General features: G+C 36.6%; 2 protein-coding genes across 10 annotated transcripts; one reads left to right on the top strand and one right to left on the bottom strand.

Annotated features, from left to right (window-relative positions):
• The first annotated feature begins 2,779 nt into the window (after window positions 1-2,779).
• On the top strand, window positions 2,780-8,438 carry LOC18427274 (Putative membrane lipoprotein). Of its 9 annotated transcripts, none has more exons than XM_020662949.2 (4): window positions 2,780-2,826; window positions 6,140-6,386; window positions 7,365-7,640; window positions 7,994-8,438. In XM_020662949.2, exons 1-4 carry the CDS (start codon window positions 2,824-2,826, stop codon window positions 8,020-8,022), a joined length of 555 nt encoding a protein of 184 aa, XP_020518608.1. In that variant the 5' UTR covers window positions 2,780-2,823; the 3' UTR covers window positions 8,023-8,438. The 9 variants fall into 9 exon arrangements, with proteins under 9 accessions (XP_020518608.1, XP_011620788.1, XP_006836390.2 ...); XM_011622486.3 differs by having other exon boundaries at window positions 7,901-8,438; XM_006836327.4 differs by having other exon boundaries at window positions 7,859-8,438.
• A 5-nt stretch (window positions 8,439-8,443) lies between these two features.
• LOC18427275 (Glycosyl hydrolases family 31 protein) lies at window positions 8,444-18,156 on the bottom strand. Its single transcript, XM_011622487.3, has 4 exons — window positions 17,904-18,156; window positions 13,802-14,496; window positions 11,292-11,522; window positions 8,444-10,709 (listed from the first exon to the last, which is right to left on the bottom strand). Exons 1-4 carry the CDS (start codon window positions 18,119-18,121, stop codon window positions 9,100-9,102), a joined length of 2,754 nt encoding a protein of 917 aa, XP_011620789.1. The 5' UTR covers window positions 18,122-18,156; the 3' UTR covers window positions 8,444-9,099.
• Between the last annotated feature and the right edge of the window lie 1,650 nt (window positions 18,157-19,806).

Here is a 19,806-nt window from a genome sequence, read left to right as displayed (position 1 = left end):
TAATAATAATAATAATAATAATAATAATAATAATAATAATAATAATAATAATAATAATAAGAGGAAAAGAGCCCAAGTTTAATTGGTTTGCACTTAACAAATTGCAAGGCTTAATTCCTACCTAAAGTAGGGGCCCTCTTCCCACTTACTCACCCTCACCAAAAAAAAATGGTGATAAATAGTATTTTTATATAAATTTTCAGATAAATATATGCTAACATCTATTGATCTTTTTGGAGTTAAAAAAGTCCATCCCCGTAATTTTCCGTTGTTTGTTTTTTTCAAAGCCAAAAGATATTATACTACCGTAGAAATATGTGTTTACAACCTTATCTAATATTAATTTTTGGGCCTCAAATTAAGGGCATGTAACCTCTTCAACTAATTCATTGATTAAAAAAAATCTTAATCCACCCTCTAATATAAAAAAAAAATCTTAATCCACCCTCTAATATAAGAAAAATAGTGTTTCAATATTGCACAGAGACCGTCAAATTTCATAGAGTAAGATCTAAGTGTTATAAAACTCAAAATTCAAATTTTATCCTATGAGACGCACCTAGTTATTAGATGGTGCCCAACATTTTATACGTACCCTTTTTTTGAAAGGGTGCGGTTGTATAGAGCCTAGGCTCTAAACAGTCAAATTGGAGCCTACCTTCGGATAGTGTTGAGAAATATAGTTCCAATACTTGAAATATTTTTGATAGCCTTAAAATATATTTCTATCTTTATTTATAAAATCTAAAGCTTCAAAAATAGTGTGAATCGAGATTTCTATAAAAACTTGAAAATCTTGAAAATTGACGGTAAAAAAATGCGTTATAAAATGTACTATTTCCAAAACATGAAATCCATTTTTTTCTCATGTCCATGCATCTTGATGTTGAGATGATCAATTTGAGGATATTTGGGCATCAAAACAACTTATTCTAGTGAATGTTTTGAGGTGAGCTCTAATTTGATTGATTGGAGCCTCAGCTCTATATAAACTTTTCCTTTTCATTTATACTTTTAGTATGTGAACCAAAACTATTGAATGATGTATTTCGAAAGGTGGTAGGGATTTTAATAATGTGAATTGCTTTTGGAAAATTGTTTCCTACGAGCTGGATCGCATTTCTACAATATGCGGTCAAGATGTATAAAGCATCCATCTTAAAGATGGATGTAAAATAGGTGGTCCATTTAAAAACATTTGTAACTAGCGATCCAAATACTTTCTTAATATAATTATTTTTTTTAGTTTTGAATTTATTTATTTACTATATTCATGATCTCCATGTTAAATATTATATATTATCTAAAAATTATAGTCAAATCATATTTAAAAACTATAGTGATTGCCAAGCTCGCATTTCTACAATATGCAACCGGCTGCATAGAAAACGAGTCCTTGCCTTTTGTAAACACGTGGGTTCCAACTTCCAATTTTGAAAACCCAAATGGTTTTATATAAGGATAAAAGTTAGATAGAGCTGAGGCTCTAAACAATCAAATTAGAGCGCATCTCAAAAATTTCATTAGAAGAGGTTGTTTTGATGCCATCAAATATATTCAAATTGATCATCTCGACATCAACATGCATGGATATTAGAAAAAAAAATGGATTTTAAGTATTGGAAATAGTGCATCTTGTAATACATTTTTTGACCATCAATTTTCAAGATTTTCAAATTTTCATAGATCTGTTTGATCTACATTATTTTTGAAGCTTAAATTTTATAATTAGAGATGAAGATATACTTTAAGACTATCACAAAGATTTTCAGTATTGAAACCACATTTGTTAGTACTATTTGAAGGTGTGCTCTATTTTGATTGTTTAGAGCCTCGGCTCTATGCAAACCCCAACCTTGAAGGGTGGGTTTTGCATAAGGTGGAACCTTAAATAGTGAAAGTAAGGCACACTCTAAATTTTCTTGTCACATGTAATTTTCATGTTGAAAATTTTTACGATGTCTAAAAATCTATTTTTATATCTAATTGTAAAATTTTAAACTTCAAAAATAGTTCAAATAAAGCATATATATAAAGACTTGCAAATCTTGAAAATAGGCAGTCCATACGTTGTGTTACCAAGATGTAATATTTTAGAACTTGAAATATTTATTTTTCCATATTCATGCATCTCAAGTCAAGATGATCAATTGGAGGGCTTTTAAATATCTAAATAATATTTTTCAATAGATTTTTTGCGGTACACCTTACTTCTATAATATAAGTTTCACACCTTATATAACTTTATCCATATTTGAATGGGTTCTCAATTGAACTTTTCCCAAAAAATTGATAGAAAAAACTTATGTGAGTCAATCCGCTGAACCAAGAATGTCCACCTCTAAGATGGATGTTGTATAAAGGGCATTCCCCAAAATTATAAATGAATGTTGTAAAAATAATTCTTACTAAAATTATATTTTAAATTTTTAATTTGAATTTTACTTTTTTATTATTCATTATTATCTTGCTCTAGATCATAAATCCCTAAACATTTAGAAAAAAAATCCATCTTTAACGACTTAGAAGCCCCAATCAAAATTGATAGAGACATGCTTCATTAGGCTCAATTTAGGCATTCATTAAAATTTTCTAAATTATTTATTTTTGGAATTTTTAGGGCGCAAAAGGGGATGGACATAATTGTAATATCAACGAATAAAGTAGGGCGGTAGGTCATTTTATCCGGAATTAAAAAGAAAAAGCAAAAAAAAGCGGGAAAACAAGAAGTGGAAAATAAAATATTATATTTTTATCGTGTTTGCTTGGTTGGAAGGCCACTGTCTCTTCTCTCAATCGAATGAAATTAGGGCAAAGAGTTTGATGGTAATGCCAATTCGGTAAACATTATCCAATTTTCATTTGATTTGAAATTTTTCTTTTCATTCGATTTTATTTTGTTTCTCTTTTTTCTGTGTATTAGTATTAGAAAGTGGTAGGGATTTTAGTTTGAATTTGGGTTTTTAATTTTCGATTTAAATTTATTCTTGTAAGCTTGATGAATTGCATGAGAACTGTTATTGATTTTTTTTGGGGGTGTGGTAAAATGTTATGTAACCAATGTTTAATGAGCAGGAAATCAGAAAATGATGTGCAATAGTTACAATTCTATTTATTGGAGTCGAAAGAACAACCGAAGAACAATCGATTCTTAGAATGGGCTTGATATATTATTTTTTCCTGAATAATTGATTTTTTTAGGTGGATATTATGTTTTGTATGGTAGAAATAGGAAAAATGCAGTGTAAATGCTGATAAATATTTTTTTCTGGTAATTTATTTTTAGATGTGAGATATTTTTGTTTTTCTGCTTTATTTTTGTCTTAATCTCTTAGAAATTGTTTCTGGGGTGGGGAAAGTACACAAAAATTCAAAGCAATTGTGCTTGATTTGATTAAGGAATTCATTCCACAGCTATCTGCTTGCTCTAACGTTCCTGTTACCACTGATAATTTGGGGAAAATGAAGGGTTATACATTAGCATATTCAGTTTATTAAATTTTAAAATAATTGCAGGATAACTGTTAGTAATAATGCTCTGATTAATCACTGCTTCTTCTATGTTTATGTGATTAATAGGGTCTTTGTTATATTATGTTCAATTGTATATTTCATGGAATTGTAGTATATTAACAAGACGTTGTGCATGATATCGAGTGTTCAACAATTAGGACTCGGGCTCCGTCTCACCACGGGCCTGAGCTTGAGTCTTCCCTATCCGATTCAAATGAGTCTGAGTTGGACTAGGAAAGTTTGAATTCATCATCATCATCATTCAAGCCTTATTCCAACTTCTTGGCGTTGGCTATACGAAATCCTGTTCCGCCATTTTGCTCTACCAAGGGCCATACCCTTAGTAAGGCCACAAGTCACCGTGTCTCTTCTCATTGATTCTATCCATGTCCTCTTGGCTCACTGTTCCCGAGTTCCGATACAACATGTTGCTTATATGGAACGCCCTAGGATGGGCATATAGGATAGATTTAAGATTTATGAAGACGTGGCAAAGTTTTATGCTAGCTGTTAACACAACCCTTCTTTATCTGGGCTTGGGACCGGCATGACTGGCTTGGGAGATGGTGGAGTTGGAAATTTTGAATTATAAAAATTAAAAAAATACAAAAAAGGGGAGGTTCGGGCTATTCCTGCGTTTTTCGGCCTAGAATCGCCTAGCCTATTTGGCTGAGTCTCGTGTCGGACTGGCAATACTGTAAACACTGATTATATCTGCAGCTATTAGCTTATGATAGTCGTTTGGTAGCTGAATTGTTGCATAAAACAGTTTTGAGAATCAATACATATGTCCATTCTTTTTGTTTGCTCTCCTATACGTGTATCTTTCTTGATTCACATACACGAACATATATGAATGCCTATATAGAGATGTGGTCATGGATATGCAAACACAAACTCAGATTTGAGAGAGAGAGAGAGAGAGAGAGAGAGAGAGAGAGAGAGAGAGAGAGAGAGAGAGATTTGTGGGTTTCCTCTCTCTTAACTAATTTGATATAGTAAGCATATTGATGAGTGTGTTGCGTGCTGGACATGCATTTACCCTTGTGTGGTGGATTCTATATACTACTTCCAGGTAATCATCTATTAGTTGTTGTTTTCACCATCGATCTCAACTTGACTCATGCATAAGATCACGGTTTCCATCAAACTAAGTGTGAGATTCTATTCATATGTTTGCTTTGCTCAGCTACATTGAGATGACCAGTGGAGAAGTTGATGCACCTTATTCATTACTACCTGAAATGAACCAAACTGATGCAAAACCAAGCTCAACAATCAAAGTTTTGATTGTTTTTATATCAACAATCAAATATATTTGGTTTTATATCTTTTGACATCGGACTCTTTACTTCTTGGGATATTAAGTTGGGCCCATACAAAATTCTGGAGCACTGGTGGCTATCAAGGTCTTCCAGTCTTATCAACATCAAAATGTAGTTCACGTCAAAATATCATTGGTTATCCATTTACACTTAATGCATGTATGATGGATGTGGGCCTTTTTTCTACTGCCAAAGTGTGATAAATGGCTGATCATACCTTTGTGTAGATATGAATACCAATTATATCTGGATTGGGTCCCTGATTTTATTTCAAAGCAGAAGTCAAATCAGTTAATATATTAATATATTTCAAAGTATATTTTCAGAATATGCAAATGTTATGATTTAGGTGCATCCTGGGACCACCTGTTACAGGGCATTCACACTCTCAAATTCCATATTGGAGATGGTTTTTGGATCCTAACTTTACAATCTATCATCTGGGCCACCACAATTGTGAATCTGAATAAAAAAAGAATTTTAATCCACAAAAATGGTCTATTTCTGTCTTTTTTCTTGGACTGTACATTGTAATTCTTCAAAGATCAAAAAAAGAAGAAAGAAAATAGAAAAAAAAAAAGGGTGAAGGGGGGGACCAGAAAATGCCTTCCGTTCTCCTGTCCATTGGTCCTTGCGGCCTTCATTTTGAGCTCCAAATTCACAGATCTGGGCAGAAATGAATTTTACAGTGATATGGAATGTGTTTTGGATCCTAAATCCTTTGAAAACCAACAGATGCATGAGCAGGCCAACTCTTCCAAATACTTGTCCTGTTCAAATTAACTTAGTATCTTGTTTAATGTTTCTCAAGGTAAACTTGCAGGAAAGTTTAGGCACTACAGGTAATTTAGGGGAAATGGTGAAACAACATGTTCTAGAATGGATTTTTGAAGTATAATCTAGAGATTGGTCTTACTTTGATGTGAATAGAGATTGCATTTTTTGAATAACACAGTAAAGTTTCTGTATAAACCATCAAAAATCATTTTAAAATAGTGCCAGAACCCACTTATTTGGTAGCTGGATGTCATATGTAGATGTATACAATACGTAGGAGTTTCTTGATAATGTAGGCTATTTCTATGGCATCCCATTTAAACTTCATACGTAAATCCTGGGCTGAAACCCAATTCTTTTCTTGATAGCTATTCTCTTTGTCATTTGTTATCTCAATGGTTGTGATGGCCTTTACTTTCTTGCACTTGTTGGCCTAGCCCTTAGTTTTGTTTGTTTGATTCTTACTTTAATTGTTAACAGTAAACAAAAATCAAAATGTCTTGCTCCCTCGGCATGGCTTGCAGGTCATCATGATCATAAAAGGCTTGTTTAGGAGATATGAGAAGTGGAACCCGGTGCACCCCACTTATGGAGCCTTTTGGGGCATGGGCATCGGCCTTGGCTGTGGAGTTGGATGGGGTCCCGGTTTTGGTCCAGAGGTTATTGGTTATGTTGGAGCTGGTTGTGGAGTGGGTTTTAGTGTTGGTATTACATTAGCAGGCATTGGTATTGGACTTCCAGCTAATTGCCTAATTCAGATGCCCTACAATGGTGTGTCTTTCCCATTCATCCTTGTAATCTTATTTTCCTGTACTTTTGGGCCTTTTGCAAATTATTCAAAATCACATTGTATAGCATTGTGACAAAAAATTGATTTCTTAAGTATATACTCATGATTTGTGTCAGGGTTTTAAAAATCATCGATTTGGATTGTATTTGGTACCCGTTAGGCTGATTCCCTCCCTGAATCCGGAATTGGCCTTATTTTGGATAAAAGCCACTATTCCCTTGCTATAATATATTTGTTTGATGATTTAAATTTTCTAACAAGCATAGATGGGAAAGATGATCTGTGTTTTTCTTGTTTGCCCCTTATTTTCAATTTTTTTTTGGCTGGATCTCGGATTTGGTCGATCCTGAGAGCCCGATTTGGCCGATTCAGGTCGATATAGTGGAGGCCAAACTGTATTTTAAAGCCCTTATTTGAATATCCACTCAACACTGTACCATGCAAGGACTATTTCTGTGGCAAGAAACAATCCCATGGAAACAACAACTTTAACTAGTCTGCTGGTTCTTTCTTCTTTTGTCCTTCCGTTATTTTTATTTGTAAATGTGAACCTGCAACCTATAGTTCTAGATTTAGAAGGTTTAGTTTAAATAGGCTACAGGGTAAAACCCTAAAGCATTCAGATCTTTCTTTTTCTTTCGTCTCAGGCATGGTCTCTTTCTCGTTTGGGTGTATGTATTGGCATTCAAACCTTAGATCATAGCATTAAGGCCCTTACATACTGAGCACCTCATGCATAGGTCACACGCATTCAAATCTCTATATTTCTTTTCTTTGGCTTGGTAAATCTCTCTGTCTCTTCCTTTATGGACGTTACATGGGTACTCATTCCTTTTCGTGAGTAAGCTGTGATTCAAGCCCAATACCATAGTCTTATGGCCCTTATGCTTTAATCCCTAAGTCAAGAGGCAAACTATATGTATTTCTGCCATTGAAACTAAGGCCCACTGTATTTGCAGCTTTTGCAGCAACAAGTAGCGGCACATTGGACTTTGTGAGATCTACTGCTGTTCCAGTGATGAAGAGCATGGCTGGAGACAGTTGGATCCACATGTCACCACATATATCTGATTTTGGGGATAAGGTTCATATTATACTCTTGAGGTTAGGAGTTCGCCTTCCTTACACTAAAGGTTTTAGTTTTCCAGTCTTGAAGAATAGGGTCTATTGTCAAGTGCGAAGCACCTCTGAGGCAAGTGGTGCAGTTCAGGCCCGGTGTTTTCCCCCTGGAAAAGGTATGGGAACATGATCAACTTTATTTTATTCATTTTGGTGAGAATTCTTAGACCTATTCCTCATTGTGAACTACTAGAAAATGAAAAGAAATTAGCAAGTAGCTTGAATCAATTTTCTTCTGTCATTTTCTGTTTTTATATTGTTTCTTGTTGGATGGATGGGATTGATCTTCTTTTTTCTTTTTTTATTTTCTGTTTATCCTTTTGCTTTCTTTTAGGTGGGTAAGTTCTAAGTTGTCAAAACTTTGGATATTTGTCAGTATTATAGCCCTTATGGCACAATGACTTCGCAAAGGGATTTGATGAAAATCTTTTGGTTGGGATATGGGTGATGCAATTTGTGTAAATGACAGAGACTGCTTATGGAGAAAGTTGTTGGTAAATGCACTGTTGACAGTTAAACCGTGTAAATGACATTTGTAAGGAAAAGGAAAAAGAAAAAGAAAGATGATGGACTGTGACATTGCAAATGTTGGAAGTAGATAGATAAAATACGAGGCAGGGATTACTAGAATGTAGAAAGGTCGTTGAAGGCAAGAACCTATTGGGGAGGGAGAGTGATCATTCTACCTTTATGTGCTTTGGTTGGGGGCCTGTTTATCTTGAATCTTGTTTGATGGGTTTCTTTTACTTGTGGGGTCAAATGGCCTCTACCAAATATTTCCCTGTTTGAACCAATTTAATGTATTGGTAGGAGTCTTCCCCTGATGTCAGCTTACAATGTGTGTGTGTGTGTGTGTGTGGGAGAGACACTTATGTATCTATCTCTTCACTGTTAATTAGTTATAATTTGAGTTATGTTGTTTTTCCTTTTTTTGGACTGTTCATATTAATATCTGTGCAGAAAATACTTGAAATTTTAGAAATAGTTAGAATGTCATACGTCTAATGACTAACTAAGATTAATAACAGTTAGAAATTCGTATAATAAAGATAAACAAGTTATAAATTACTTGGTAAATGCTATTTGGAATACCGAGGAATTGGAGTATTGATATACACAAGAGAGAACTAAAAGCATATTTCATGTAGTAGTCACATTGTCTTTGACATTGGCTGCCTCAGGTGATTAACTAGGCACCTTTTAAATGAATTTAAGAATGAATTCTGCTCTAGTTTTTTAAGACCTACAACAATTGAGCTTCTTCTGCAGGCTGTAACCCTGAGAAGTGAGAACAGATGCAAATCGGAACTTCAGTTCTATTTTTTGACATTTAATGTTACTTCATTGATTCACTTATGATCATGCAAATTGGATTTTCTGGTTCCAACTTCCAAATTTGGAAACTAACCATCATATGTGATGTATTTGAGCATTTCTAACAAAAAAAAATAAAGATATGATAATCATTATTCAATGGTTTCACAAATAGTAAATACCATCCTAAATATAACTCTGGCAAAGGCCATCCTACTTCCTAGCCATTTATTTCATGCCATGTTGCAGCACCTGCTCTGGTTAGTTGATAAGGATTTTTTGTTCCATATTCATTCTCAAATCAAACTCTTTCCCTATCAGTAGAGACAATCCATTGATCTCTGCAACTCCATTGTTCAGACTTGCCCCAGCACCATTCAAATCCATACCCTTCCCCTCCACAATCAAACTCAAAGTTTTGGGGTTCATGCCATCCCCTAATCCTGGAAAAACAACCTTCTTTATGACCAACCCCTGACCGGAAGCAAAACCTCCCTTCTCCACCTCTGACCTCACCCTCACCACCCCACCACCCACAAAACCCCCATAAAACCTCACAAAACTCCACCCATCCCCCTCTCCTCCCATCTCCATCCTCTTGCCATCGTCAATATAAAGCTCTCCTTTCGCCTCCTCAGTCCCTACAGCCACCACTATTGTGAACCCACTAGTCCGGACTTCTTCAGTAGTCATCCTCGACTCTTGCATCACAAGCACATTCCCTTCTCGTAAGTGCACATTAGTCTTCTCAAGGGGTGTATTCAACACCACTTGCTGTCCTGTTGTTACCGTAATAGGAGCACTTTTCATGTCGAAGAGGTTGAACCATGTGCCTACTGGAAAGTAAGCCTGAACTGACGTGGCCCCCTGTGTTAGAACAGGAGAGACCATTAGTCCTCGTCCAAGCATAAATTGGGAGCTTATATTATATGTGGTAGTATCGTTAGGGAAGGAGAAGAAGAGCGGGCGAGCGATCGGTGTGCCTTTTGTGTGAGCCTCATACATGAGTGTGTAAAAATGTGGAAGGAGTCGGTACCTGAGGCCCAAGGCCTCACGAGCTGATCGAGTAACAGAGTCCCACAAATATAACTCCTGTCGAATACTATTTATGTCAGAGTGATCACGTGAAAAGGGGTAGAAGGCTCCGAGTTGGATCCACCTATTGCAAAGCTCCTCATTCGTGTTGCCATTAAAGCCACATATGTCGGCCCCAACCATAGGCACCCCAAATAACCCAAAGCTAAGGATCGCAGGCACAGAGCGTGCTAGGTCTGGCCACGTGGCTGCATTGTCACCTGTCCAATGTGCGGTGTGGGTGCCCGAGCCAATGAATGTGGACCTTGAGAGCACGAAAGGGCGCTTGTTAGTTATATTGGCCAAGGCGTCATGAGTGGCTTTTGATTCTAAGAGGCCATATAGGTTATGCGCATCGTATTCTGGGATGTTGCCATGGTGCATCGCACTAGCTGGTAGGGTCTTGTTGCCAAGGGGGCGATTGTTCCCGGAGTTGTTGATGTCATAAGGTGGCTTGTCAAGGGCATTTGCATTTTCATCGGAGCAAACAAGGCAGCACGCAGTGTAAGCGTCGGGACGGGGGCATAGGGATCCGGGTGGGGGTAGGGAGCAAAGAGTGCCTGAACAAAAGTTGGAGACCTCATTCATATCAATCCATAGGCCATCAAATGGGAGGGTGAGGTGAAACTCAGAGATCTCTTTTTGCCAATATGGGGAGGCGGCAGGGTTGAAGAAGTCGGGGAAGTAAACAGGGCCGGGCCACACTTGCGCAAGGTAGGGCTTGCCTCCCTGCTTCACCCACACGTCTGCCACATTGCCTCGTTGGTAGGTCGCATATGTGTCGTTTACATTGATGCCTGAGGTATGGGATCAAGTTAGTGCTCTTTTGGGAAGGGCAGAGTATATTATAATTTAATACACGATTGAAGAATCATACTTGAGCAAAGCACAAGCTTGGAGTGCTTCGCTTAACCTGCAAGGGTGCGTCAGACATTGGATCATCATCGCCAGTTGAGACAATGGACATTGCTGAAGAGAGAGTGGGACTGAACCTCAACTGGGGCCATGCCAAGGTTTTGTGAATCACTCTCCTTCCCATCATCACTCATCATTTCAATGGAAGGTGATGACCCAAGACTAAATTTTTTTCTGAAGCTGACTGAATTATAGTATAATTACCTTTCACAATTATCATAACCAATAAATAATTGAGAGAAAAGACACATGATAAACTAGTTTGAAGGGGAGAGATGCAGAAAATAAAGAACATGCTGCAGTATCAGCCATTCGATCTCTATGGTGGACGGTAGAAATTAGCTGCATCCTGGTAAGTGTTGTCATGAACTAAGGTTGATCAAAGGGTAGGTACCATGCATGATACAAAATGAGTCCATTTAATACTTCCTTGAAATTTAAGACCTGTTCATTACTCTTAGTACCTGGATCTATGATAACGATGTATTTTTGGCCGTTTTTGTGGAGATTATCTACGAATTGCCTCATCCGGTTGGCTGGGAAATTGATGGGATTGAGAGTGAAGTCTTTGTAGGCATCCATGTAGTCTATATCTGTCCACATTACTTCAAGAGGTATTCTTGCCTTTGCATATCTAGCCACGACTCCTTCAAGATCTGATACATTCTTGTAACCATACCTGCATTGGTGGAAACCTATGCAACCAAATTTCAGTTTGGGATCAACTGACACATAAATATAAATCTCCCTCTCTCTCTCTCTCTCTCTCTCTCTCTCACACACACACACACACACACACACACACACCCCATACATACAAGGGAATTAGATAGTAATTTATTGGGAAAATTATAGATACCCCCCCATAATCAACTTTCTAGACATCCTAACCCTAATACTTTTTGTATCACACCTTAAACCCCAACACTATTTTTTCTTGTATTTAGCCCCCTAGTAAAAAATTCAATAAAATTGAGACTATAATACCGTTATCCTCTCTCTCTACCCACCCTCCGTCTTTCTCCCTCTTTGTCCATTTTTTACTCTCTCTCCTCACTCTCTCTCTCTCTCTCTCTCCTTGCCATCCCTCTCTCTCTCTCTCTCTGTCAGTTTTTTTACGCTTCCCCCTCTCCCTCTCTTTCTCTCTCTACCTGTCATCTCTCTCTTTCTCTACCCACCATTGTTGCCTGAATCCCCAACAGAAAAGGGGGTTTGGTTGGAAATGTCACCCGAGGAGTTGTTTTTGGCTGAAACATGGGCAGGGTGGCTGGAAACAATGCGTTTCCGGCGAGGCAGGCAGCCGGAATTCTCAGCGTCCTTTCTCTCACACACTAACGCAATCTCCCTCTCTCTAAACCGCTCTCTTCCAAATTCTCAGCATCCCTTTTTCTCTCCTCTTATTTAGAGAGCTCTAAAACCTCATACATGGCATACTCAGCTACTCCTTAGCAAAAGCCAACTGTTATTTCAGCCCCAAACAGAGCTTTCTCCTTTTGGATCCCTGTTGTTTTCAATATCATGGGTGGGTTCAATGAGGGAAACCCATAAAGAAAACCATTAAGAAAGGGTCATTCTGATAAACCCATTTCAGCAAGCCTTGATAATTCAAGGGAGCAGCTTGATTCATATTTCCAGAGTTTGGCTGACAATGAACTGGACAAGTATGGGAGCTCCCCTGCTTAAAAGCCTTGGTCGAGGCCATGACGACTTTCAAAATTTCAGAAAGTGGGTTGGTTTGCTCCATTTGTTTGGAGGATTTTGAAGTTGGGGTTGAGGCTAGAGAGATGCCATGTCTGCGTAAGTACCACATTCTTTCATGGTTGAAGCTCCACAGCACTTGCCCTGTTTGCATGTATCAGATGCCTATTGAGGAGGAGAGAGAGAAAGGCTCTGGCGGTGTAGAGGGAGAGGGAGGCGGTGAAGGAGATTCTAGAGAGAGAAGGGGTGCTTATGGTGAGGCAGAGAGAGAAGGTGATGGTGGGAATTTTAGAGAGAGGAGGGTTTGGATTAATTTTCCATGGTTGGTTTCTATTTCGGAGAACATGGCATCAGAAAACAGGGAATCAGGGGAGAGGGTGGTAGAGAGAAGGCGGTAGTGAGAGAGGTAGAGAGAGAAAATGAGAGTGGGTGAGTAGAGAGAAAGGGAGGACGGGTGGAGAGAGGTAGAGAGAGAAAGTGATAGAGTGGGCGAATAGAGAGAGAAAGAAAGAGAGGAAGTGTTGCCACGTCATTATAAGGGGCAAGAGAGGAAAAGGGTATTTTTGTCAAAAAATTCATTGACTTTTTAACTCGGTGGTAAATACAAGAAAAAATGGTATTGGGGTTTAGAGTGTGATTCAAAAAGTATTGGGAGTTAAGATGTCTAGAAAATTGATTTTGGGGGAGGTATCTATAATTTTCCCTAATTTATTTGCCTGCATTGATCACACAGGTGGTATAGAAAATTGATATTTCACAACAGTTCCTAGGACTTTTGGCTTTTACTCTCACATGTCTTGTAATTTAAGGGAAAGCATATTATAATCCCAATGACCAAATATATATATATATATATATATATATATATATAGGAAATCTACGGTCATGAGTGTCAATTCCATGATGCCATCCGATCGATGGATTGGAAACTCATGGACTATGGGACCTGCAACATGACTTTGATGATTTGTCCCTCTTTGTCATCACCACCCAACCCATGGACTAGATGGTGATGAGCCTCATGACCATGGATTTCCTACGGTCACGACTCATGAGCATGATAGAGGTTAGGCATGGGGCTCTTGGCTCAGTGGTTAGGGTCGTGAAAAAGCAATGTAACATCAATGTCTGTAAAACTGAATAGACCCAAGCACCATTTTGATATTTCAAGATTTGATACTATTCTTGAGACCACCTTCATGATCCAGTGCAAGTGTTCTAGCTTATCCTATCATCTTTCCGGAAAAAATCCAACAATCAACAAATAAAAACTTACCAAAAGACCAATATGGCATTGGTGCCGGGCGCCCAACCAGCTCTGTGTATTGCTGGACCACATTTTCTGGCAAAGGTCCAGCAAAAAAGTAGAAGTCCAAAACCCCACCCACCACTCTATACTTCACAAAACTCCCCCCATACTCCACATCCATCCCATTGCTATTCATCAACAACACCCCATGAGCCATTGGAGAATCTTTTCCTGTGGCTGGAAACCTGACATCCATGTAAAAGGGGTGTGATCCATAGAGGTTCAAATTTAGGTTAAAGGTCCCTATATCAGCATTCCACATAGTGAATGCATCATTTGGGACTAGCCTTAGAGTGTCCTTGGTGTGCTCTCCTAAGCCATAAAGAGCAGCATTTGTGGGAATTTGAGAGGAGATCTCTAGATATTGATCTTTGAATACTATACCGGTTCTGGAATTTGGCTCACTTGGTGAGATGTTGAAGAGGGTTTCGTTAGAGGAACGTCGAGAAATGGTGAAGGCAAAGGGGTGGTTTGAGAGGACGGTGAATTCAAGGTCGGAGTCTGGAGGGGAGAGATTGGGGATTTGCGAGGGGTAATTTGGGGGGAGTTTGATGACCTCGGGTGAGTGTGGGGGCGGGCGGGGGATGATGGAGGCCGGGATCTCCCATCGGGCATGGTCGGCATCGGTGATGCGAACACGGAGGCGTTCTGGGGTCTCAAAGCTGCAATATTGAGAGAGAGAGAGGGTTAAGTAATGGGTGGAACAGTTACAGATAAATAGGGGAGGAAAACTCACTCACTCTCCCTCACACACATAGATGGAGTCTTATTGATAGGGTACCACCATTAACTATGTAGTGGCCTTAAGATTCTCTCTTTTCCTGGAGAGAATCTTTTAGTTATGTTTGTGATTGGATTAATTTCTCTTTAAATAATGAGTTTGAAATTAACCACTTTGGAGTAGTTGGATTTTTCAACAGGTTTAAGTGAACTGATATAGTTGCCTATGTATGTGCTCTTCCTTTTTCTTTCTTTGGTCAATTTATCGACAGGAATTGAACTTTGGGACGTAGAGTTGCAGCTGTCAACAGCCTAACTAGTCAAACCCAAGCCTAATTCTATGTTTTCGCTTTTCTTCACTCAAAATTTGTGCAGATATCAAAAAATGATCTGGTTAATATCACTTTTCTTCGTCTTTTTCATTAAAATTGATCAAATGTCCTCTAATTTAACCTTTTTCTTGTCCATTTTTTACAAATTGGTCTTCTTGTAGCCGCCTCATAGATCCACACAAATTTTTGGATCAGTTAGACCTTCGGCAAGATTTTAAGTTAACAATTTGCCATTTTAATGCTCTATAACTGTGATCCACCATTTAAAAAATTTAAATTTCTTGGACCTAAAATTTAATTCTAAATTTAAGACTTTTTTCTGAATTTTTTTGCTTGATCTATTTGGATCCAAGAAATTCATTTCTACTTTTTCAATTTGAATCTAAAATTTGTTTAATTTTTTTCTGTTTCTTTTATTTTTTGGCTGGTTTTGTCGAACTGATGAACTGGTTCAAGTAAGTTCCAAGTTTAGCTCAGAACCAGTGAGTGACCGGTTTGAACAAAGGGCTGACTTCCTAAACACCCACCGAGATAAGATGTTTTTATCTCGCATGAGCATGGTTAGTCAAGAAGCCATTTCAAGCTTCTAACTTTAAAATTGAGAAAGTAATCCTCTCACTTGTTTAGGTGTGAATCCGCTTTTTAGGCTGATGGGAAAGCTCTCTTCAATGAACGAGTTTTCTTAATGCTCTCTAGAGTGTTTTTTTTTTTGGGGTAGATAGAATACAGTCCCTGCCCATAATAGAAATAGTTATTGGTTTTTAAATGCGTTAAGTGGGAATGAAAACCTAGATCAGTAGCTAGTAGGAATAGAAACTTAGATCAGTAATTGAGGCTCTAGTGGTGCTACCACCACAACCTCAACTCCATTCCCAACTCTTTAGAGTACTTTCACAAGAAAAAGGCGCGTCTTGTTCTCTCGAAATATCAGTAGCTAGTAGGAATAGAAACTTAGATCAGTAATTGAGGCTCTAGTGGTGCTACCACCACAACCTCAACTCCATTCCCAACTCTTTAGAGTACTTTCACAAGAAAAAGGCGCGTCTTGTTCTCTCGAAATATAAAAGAAAAAGGCATGCCTTTAAGCTTTTTAAATAGTTTTTAACAGTACATATACTATAACTTTTTGCACTCCATATGGTCCATTTTGGAAAAATTTTATACATATACCTAAAGTAAATTCAGTTTCATAATAATCCTCTCATTTTTCCTATGGCAGCAATAATCTTTAGAAGTATAGGGCATCCCACGCCTCCCCACCTTCCTCCCAATCCTATCTTATCTTTACCCCAATAATTGCCTCAAATAAAATATGCAATTTTTTCCCCAATCTTATCTCTCATATCCCAAAAAAAGCAAGATATGAGGAATAGGAGTTATTGTAGTAAAAATAAGGCCACGGTTTCTATGAGTCCATGTAGAAATGCGTCACCTCTTAAAAATCTACTTTTAAGATCGATTTTTGGACTTAATAGTTAAGGACATGTAATTTCTAACATGGAGATCATGAATATGAAAAAATAAATAAATTTTACAAATTAAAAACGATAATTCTATTAAGAAAACATTTGGACCTTTAGTTTCAATTATCTTTTTTGGACTACCTATTTGCATCCATCATGGATGCTTTATACCTCGAGGATTGCAAATGTAGAAATGCGGTTCCGTTGCATGAAACAATTTCCCTAAAAATACGAAACAATTTTCCTAAAAATAATTATTTGAGAGAGTTAGTGAAGTAAAAGTAAGGAAGATGAGAGATGTGAGGAAGGGGTAGGATGATACACACTTATAAAAATTAATACCCTGGAGTAGGAAAAATAAAAATGGGTTATCAAGAAATTCAAATAACATTTGAGGGACCCGTATGAAAGTTTCCTCTTCATTTTCCATCCTCCATATAAAAGAAAAGTATTTGGTTAGTCCTCGGACTCATGTGTTCCCCTAATGTTTGAGGGATTCGAAGAATTGAAATGAACAATCTAAAAATAAATACAAAATATACCATTTTTAAAGTGCAGTTAACAGCAGAAAAAAGAAATATACCTTTCTAAAGTGCAGAACTCATTTTTTTTAGTTTCGGATAGTAATTGTGTAGTTGATAGGCTTGCAAAAATTTGGAATGTATATGCACCCATCCCCAACCTCCATATAAAATTATGGTTTTATATGCCCACTGCATAGGCCTGGCCCGTTTGAATATGGGTTTAGGCTTCATTATCATCATCATCAAAACTTTTTTTCAAGTAATTGGGGTTATTTTGCTATATTAAAGGCTATACCGTTAGTGAGATCATAAGTTTCGTATATAAGAGTGCAAAACATGAAAAAGTAAGACAAGCAAAAAAAACAGTTTCTTGAGAATTAAGAACACACGAGGCTTGAAATGATGAGATGTAGGGAATAAACAAAATCTAAATTACATTTGTTGGTTCCTAATTTTTGGTTGATAAGAATAAGAGGAATAAAATTAAGTAAAAGATAATCATTTAGATTAGAAAGAAATCATAGCCATAAATGTATGAGAGAAAAAAAAAAAGGAGGAAAATCACAAAGAGTTAAAGAAAATAAGAAATTTCAAAATTAAACTAAAAAAATGTTTAAAATTTCAAACAATAGATTAAAAAAAAAGAAGTAAGGCCTTTATTGGTTTTTTTTTCCCCCTAGAAAAAAATAAATGGATGCCTCTGTTCAACGAAGTAGATATTTGGTATTATTTTCCTAATATTTAATGTTGGTTTCCCAGGATATATTGGGGGAATAGGAAGGAATGTAAAGAAGAAAAAAAAAGAAAAAAGAAAAAGGAAGTCATGTTAAAATCCTAGTTGAGAGAGAAAAAGTAGATAGGCTTTTGAAAATTGGTTACAAAAATTTCAGCAATCTCAGATCAAATTACACTCACAGTGGGATGTATTTCTTAGTTGACTTGAAGGATAAGAGAGAGAGAGAGAGAGAGAGAGAGAGAGAGAGAGAGAGAGAGAGAGAGAGAGAGAGAGAGAGAGATGGGGTTTGCTTACTTGACTTGGAGGATGAGATTGTGAACATCAGGGCCATAGACACTGGAATTATTGATGAGAGAGAGTTCCCCAGACATTGATTTGCCATCTCTGCTCTGATTTATGCATTTGAGTGTGTAGCCATACCCTATGGGCTCTGAAGAAGAAGAACACCAAATATGAAATAAGAGAGAGAGTAGGAAAGATGAGAGAGAAAAGCCGACCTCCACTCGCCTCATCTTTTATCCAACAATCATTCTAATTTCCTGGGCTCAGCTCAATGGATGCCTGCCTGCCTTATAAAGCCAACATTGTCTTGTCTCACATGACCGAATCACTGCCGCCCATATATATATATATATATATAAAAATGAGGGCAAGGGGTTTCACATAATATTATGAATGGGGTCGATAAAGAGAGAGAATATGTAATAAGTAGATAGGACAACTACTAACCAACCAACACAAGGGGATACACATTCTCTCTTTTTTTCTTCTTTTTTATTTTTTTAATTTTTTTTTTTAAATTTTTTTAATAAATTTTAACCATTTCATTCCACCAAAACAGACAATTACATGGCATACTTACTTATGTGTTTGTATTCAATATTTTAAAACTTGGTGACTTGGATTGAACTTCCGATTTGGATTTGGAATGGGTTAGAACCGAACTGGTTTCAAGAAAGTCCCCTTAAGCTATATATATATTAAGATTATATAATATTATTTTTAGTCCCCCTTCTAAATCTCCACTCTATAAATCTTTATTTTAATTCTTTTTATTATAATATTTTTTTGGATCATTGATTCTAACGGATTGAGACGAACCTAAGATTTTGTTATAATATTACATAGATTTTGTAAGGTGGACAACCCACCAACCTAAGATTTTTATCAGTGGTTTGTATATAAAGAGATGATGTAAATATTTTTAATTGTTTGCTATTCAAAATGTATTTTTTATGATCATTTTTTTCATGCAGGTTGGATCGTATTTCTACAATATGCAGTCAAGACGTGTAGAGCACAATATTAAAGATAGATACAAATAGGTGGTCCATCTAAAAACAATTGTAATTAACGGTCCAATTATTTTTTAAATATAATTATTATTTCTATTTTTCGATTTTTATTTTATTTTTTGTATTCATGATCTCCATATTAAATATAATATATTTTTAAAAATTTAGAATAAAAATATATATATATTTTTAAAAAATTCTATTGCCAAGCCCACATTTCTAAAATATGCAGGCTAGCCGCATGCTAACCAGTCCATTTTTTATTTGTATTTATTTTATGCCTATATTTCTTTTTTTTTTTGGTGTATTTTAATTTTTCCTAAAATACCATTCAAAACTCCAAGTTCTAACCAGTGTCTTTTGGTTTTAGAGTTATATGTGAAAAGTATCAGGTTTCTCTAAAGAAACTCAATGTCCATTTAATCATATGAATGTACATACTTGTTTTTTATAAACAACTTACAGTCGAAAAATCTAAAAATAAATCACAGTTTTCTATACTATAAATACAAGATATTCTATCTACCTTTTTATAAATATACAGATTACAATATATAACATATTACAATATATACCTTTCATATTAACTTGATATACAATATATACTTTCTTTTCACATTATCTTGGTGCAGAACTATTGCTTATTCGTGAAAAAAATAGGTTGTGTTCCCAAACTACAAACACTTGTACATATTTTGTGTGAGAGACCGGTTTAGAACTTGAAGTTAGAGCTTGTTTGATTGGTGGAGAGCCCCATCTTCCACAAATCATCGATGTGGTATTTCAGCTTACTGAAAGCCACAAGTTCCAAATTGCGGCTTCCAGTAGGATTTAACAAACACATGATTGAAATTTCGTGGAACTTGGGTCTCTTGCTTACCATATGTTGCACCAAACAAACA

Source organism: Amborella trichopoda, chromosome 2 (assembly GCF_054954075.1).
Source record: "Amborella trichopoda isolate Santa Cruz 75 chromosome 2, AtrichopodaSantaCruz75HAP2 v2.0, whole genome shotgun sequence".
NCBI classification, from domain to species: domain Eukaryota; kingdom Viridiplantae; phylum Streptophyta; class Magnoliopsida; order Amborellales; family Amborellaceae; genus Amborella; species Amborella trichopoda.
The sequence above is the reverse complement of the archived record's forward strand: the minus strand, read 5'-3'. Positions and strand labels throughout refer to the sequence as shown.

Excerpts from the sequence above, each read along its gene's own strand:
- LOC18427274 (XM_020662949.2), top strand. Across the intron at positions 6,387-7,364 it reads AATTCAGATGCCCTACAATG|CTTTTGCAGCAACAAGTAGC; the intron begins GTGTGTCTTTCC and ends CTGTATTTGCAG. Across the intron at positions 7,641-7,993 it reads GTGTTTTCCCCCTGGAAAAG|AGACTGCTTATGGAGAAAGT; the intron begins GTATGGGAACAT and ends TGTAAATGACAG.
- LOC18427275 (XM_011622487.3), bottom strand. The coding sequence starts at position 18,121 with ATGAGGCGAGTGGAGGTCGGCTTTTCTCTCTCATCTTTCCTACTCTCT. Across the intron at positions 14,497-17,903 it reads AATCTCATCCTCCAAGTCAA|CTTTGAGACCCCAGAACGCC; the intron begins GTAAGCAAACCC and ends TCAATATTGCAG. Across the intron at positions 11,523-13,801 it reads AATGCCATATTGGTCTTTTG|GTTTCCACCAATGCAGGTAT; the intron begins GTAAGTTTTTAT and ends TTGGTTGCATAG.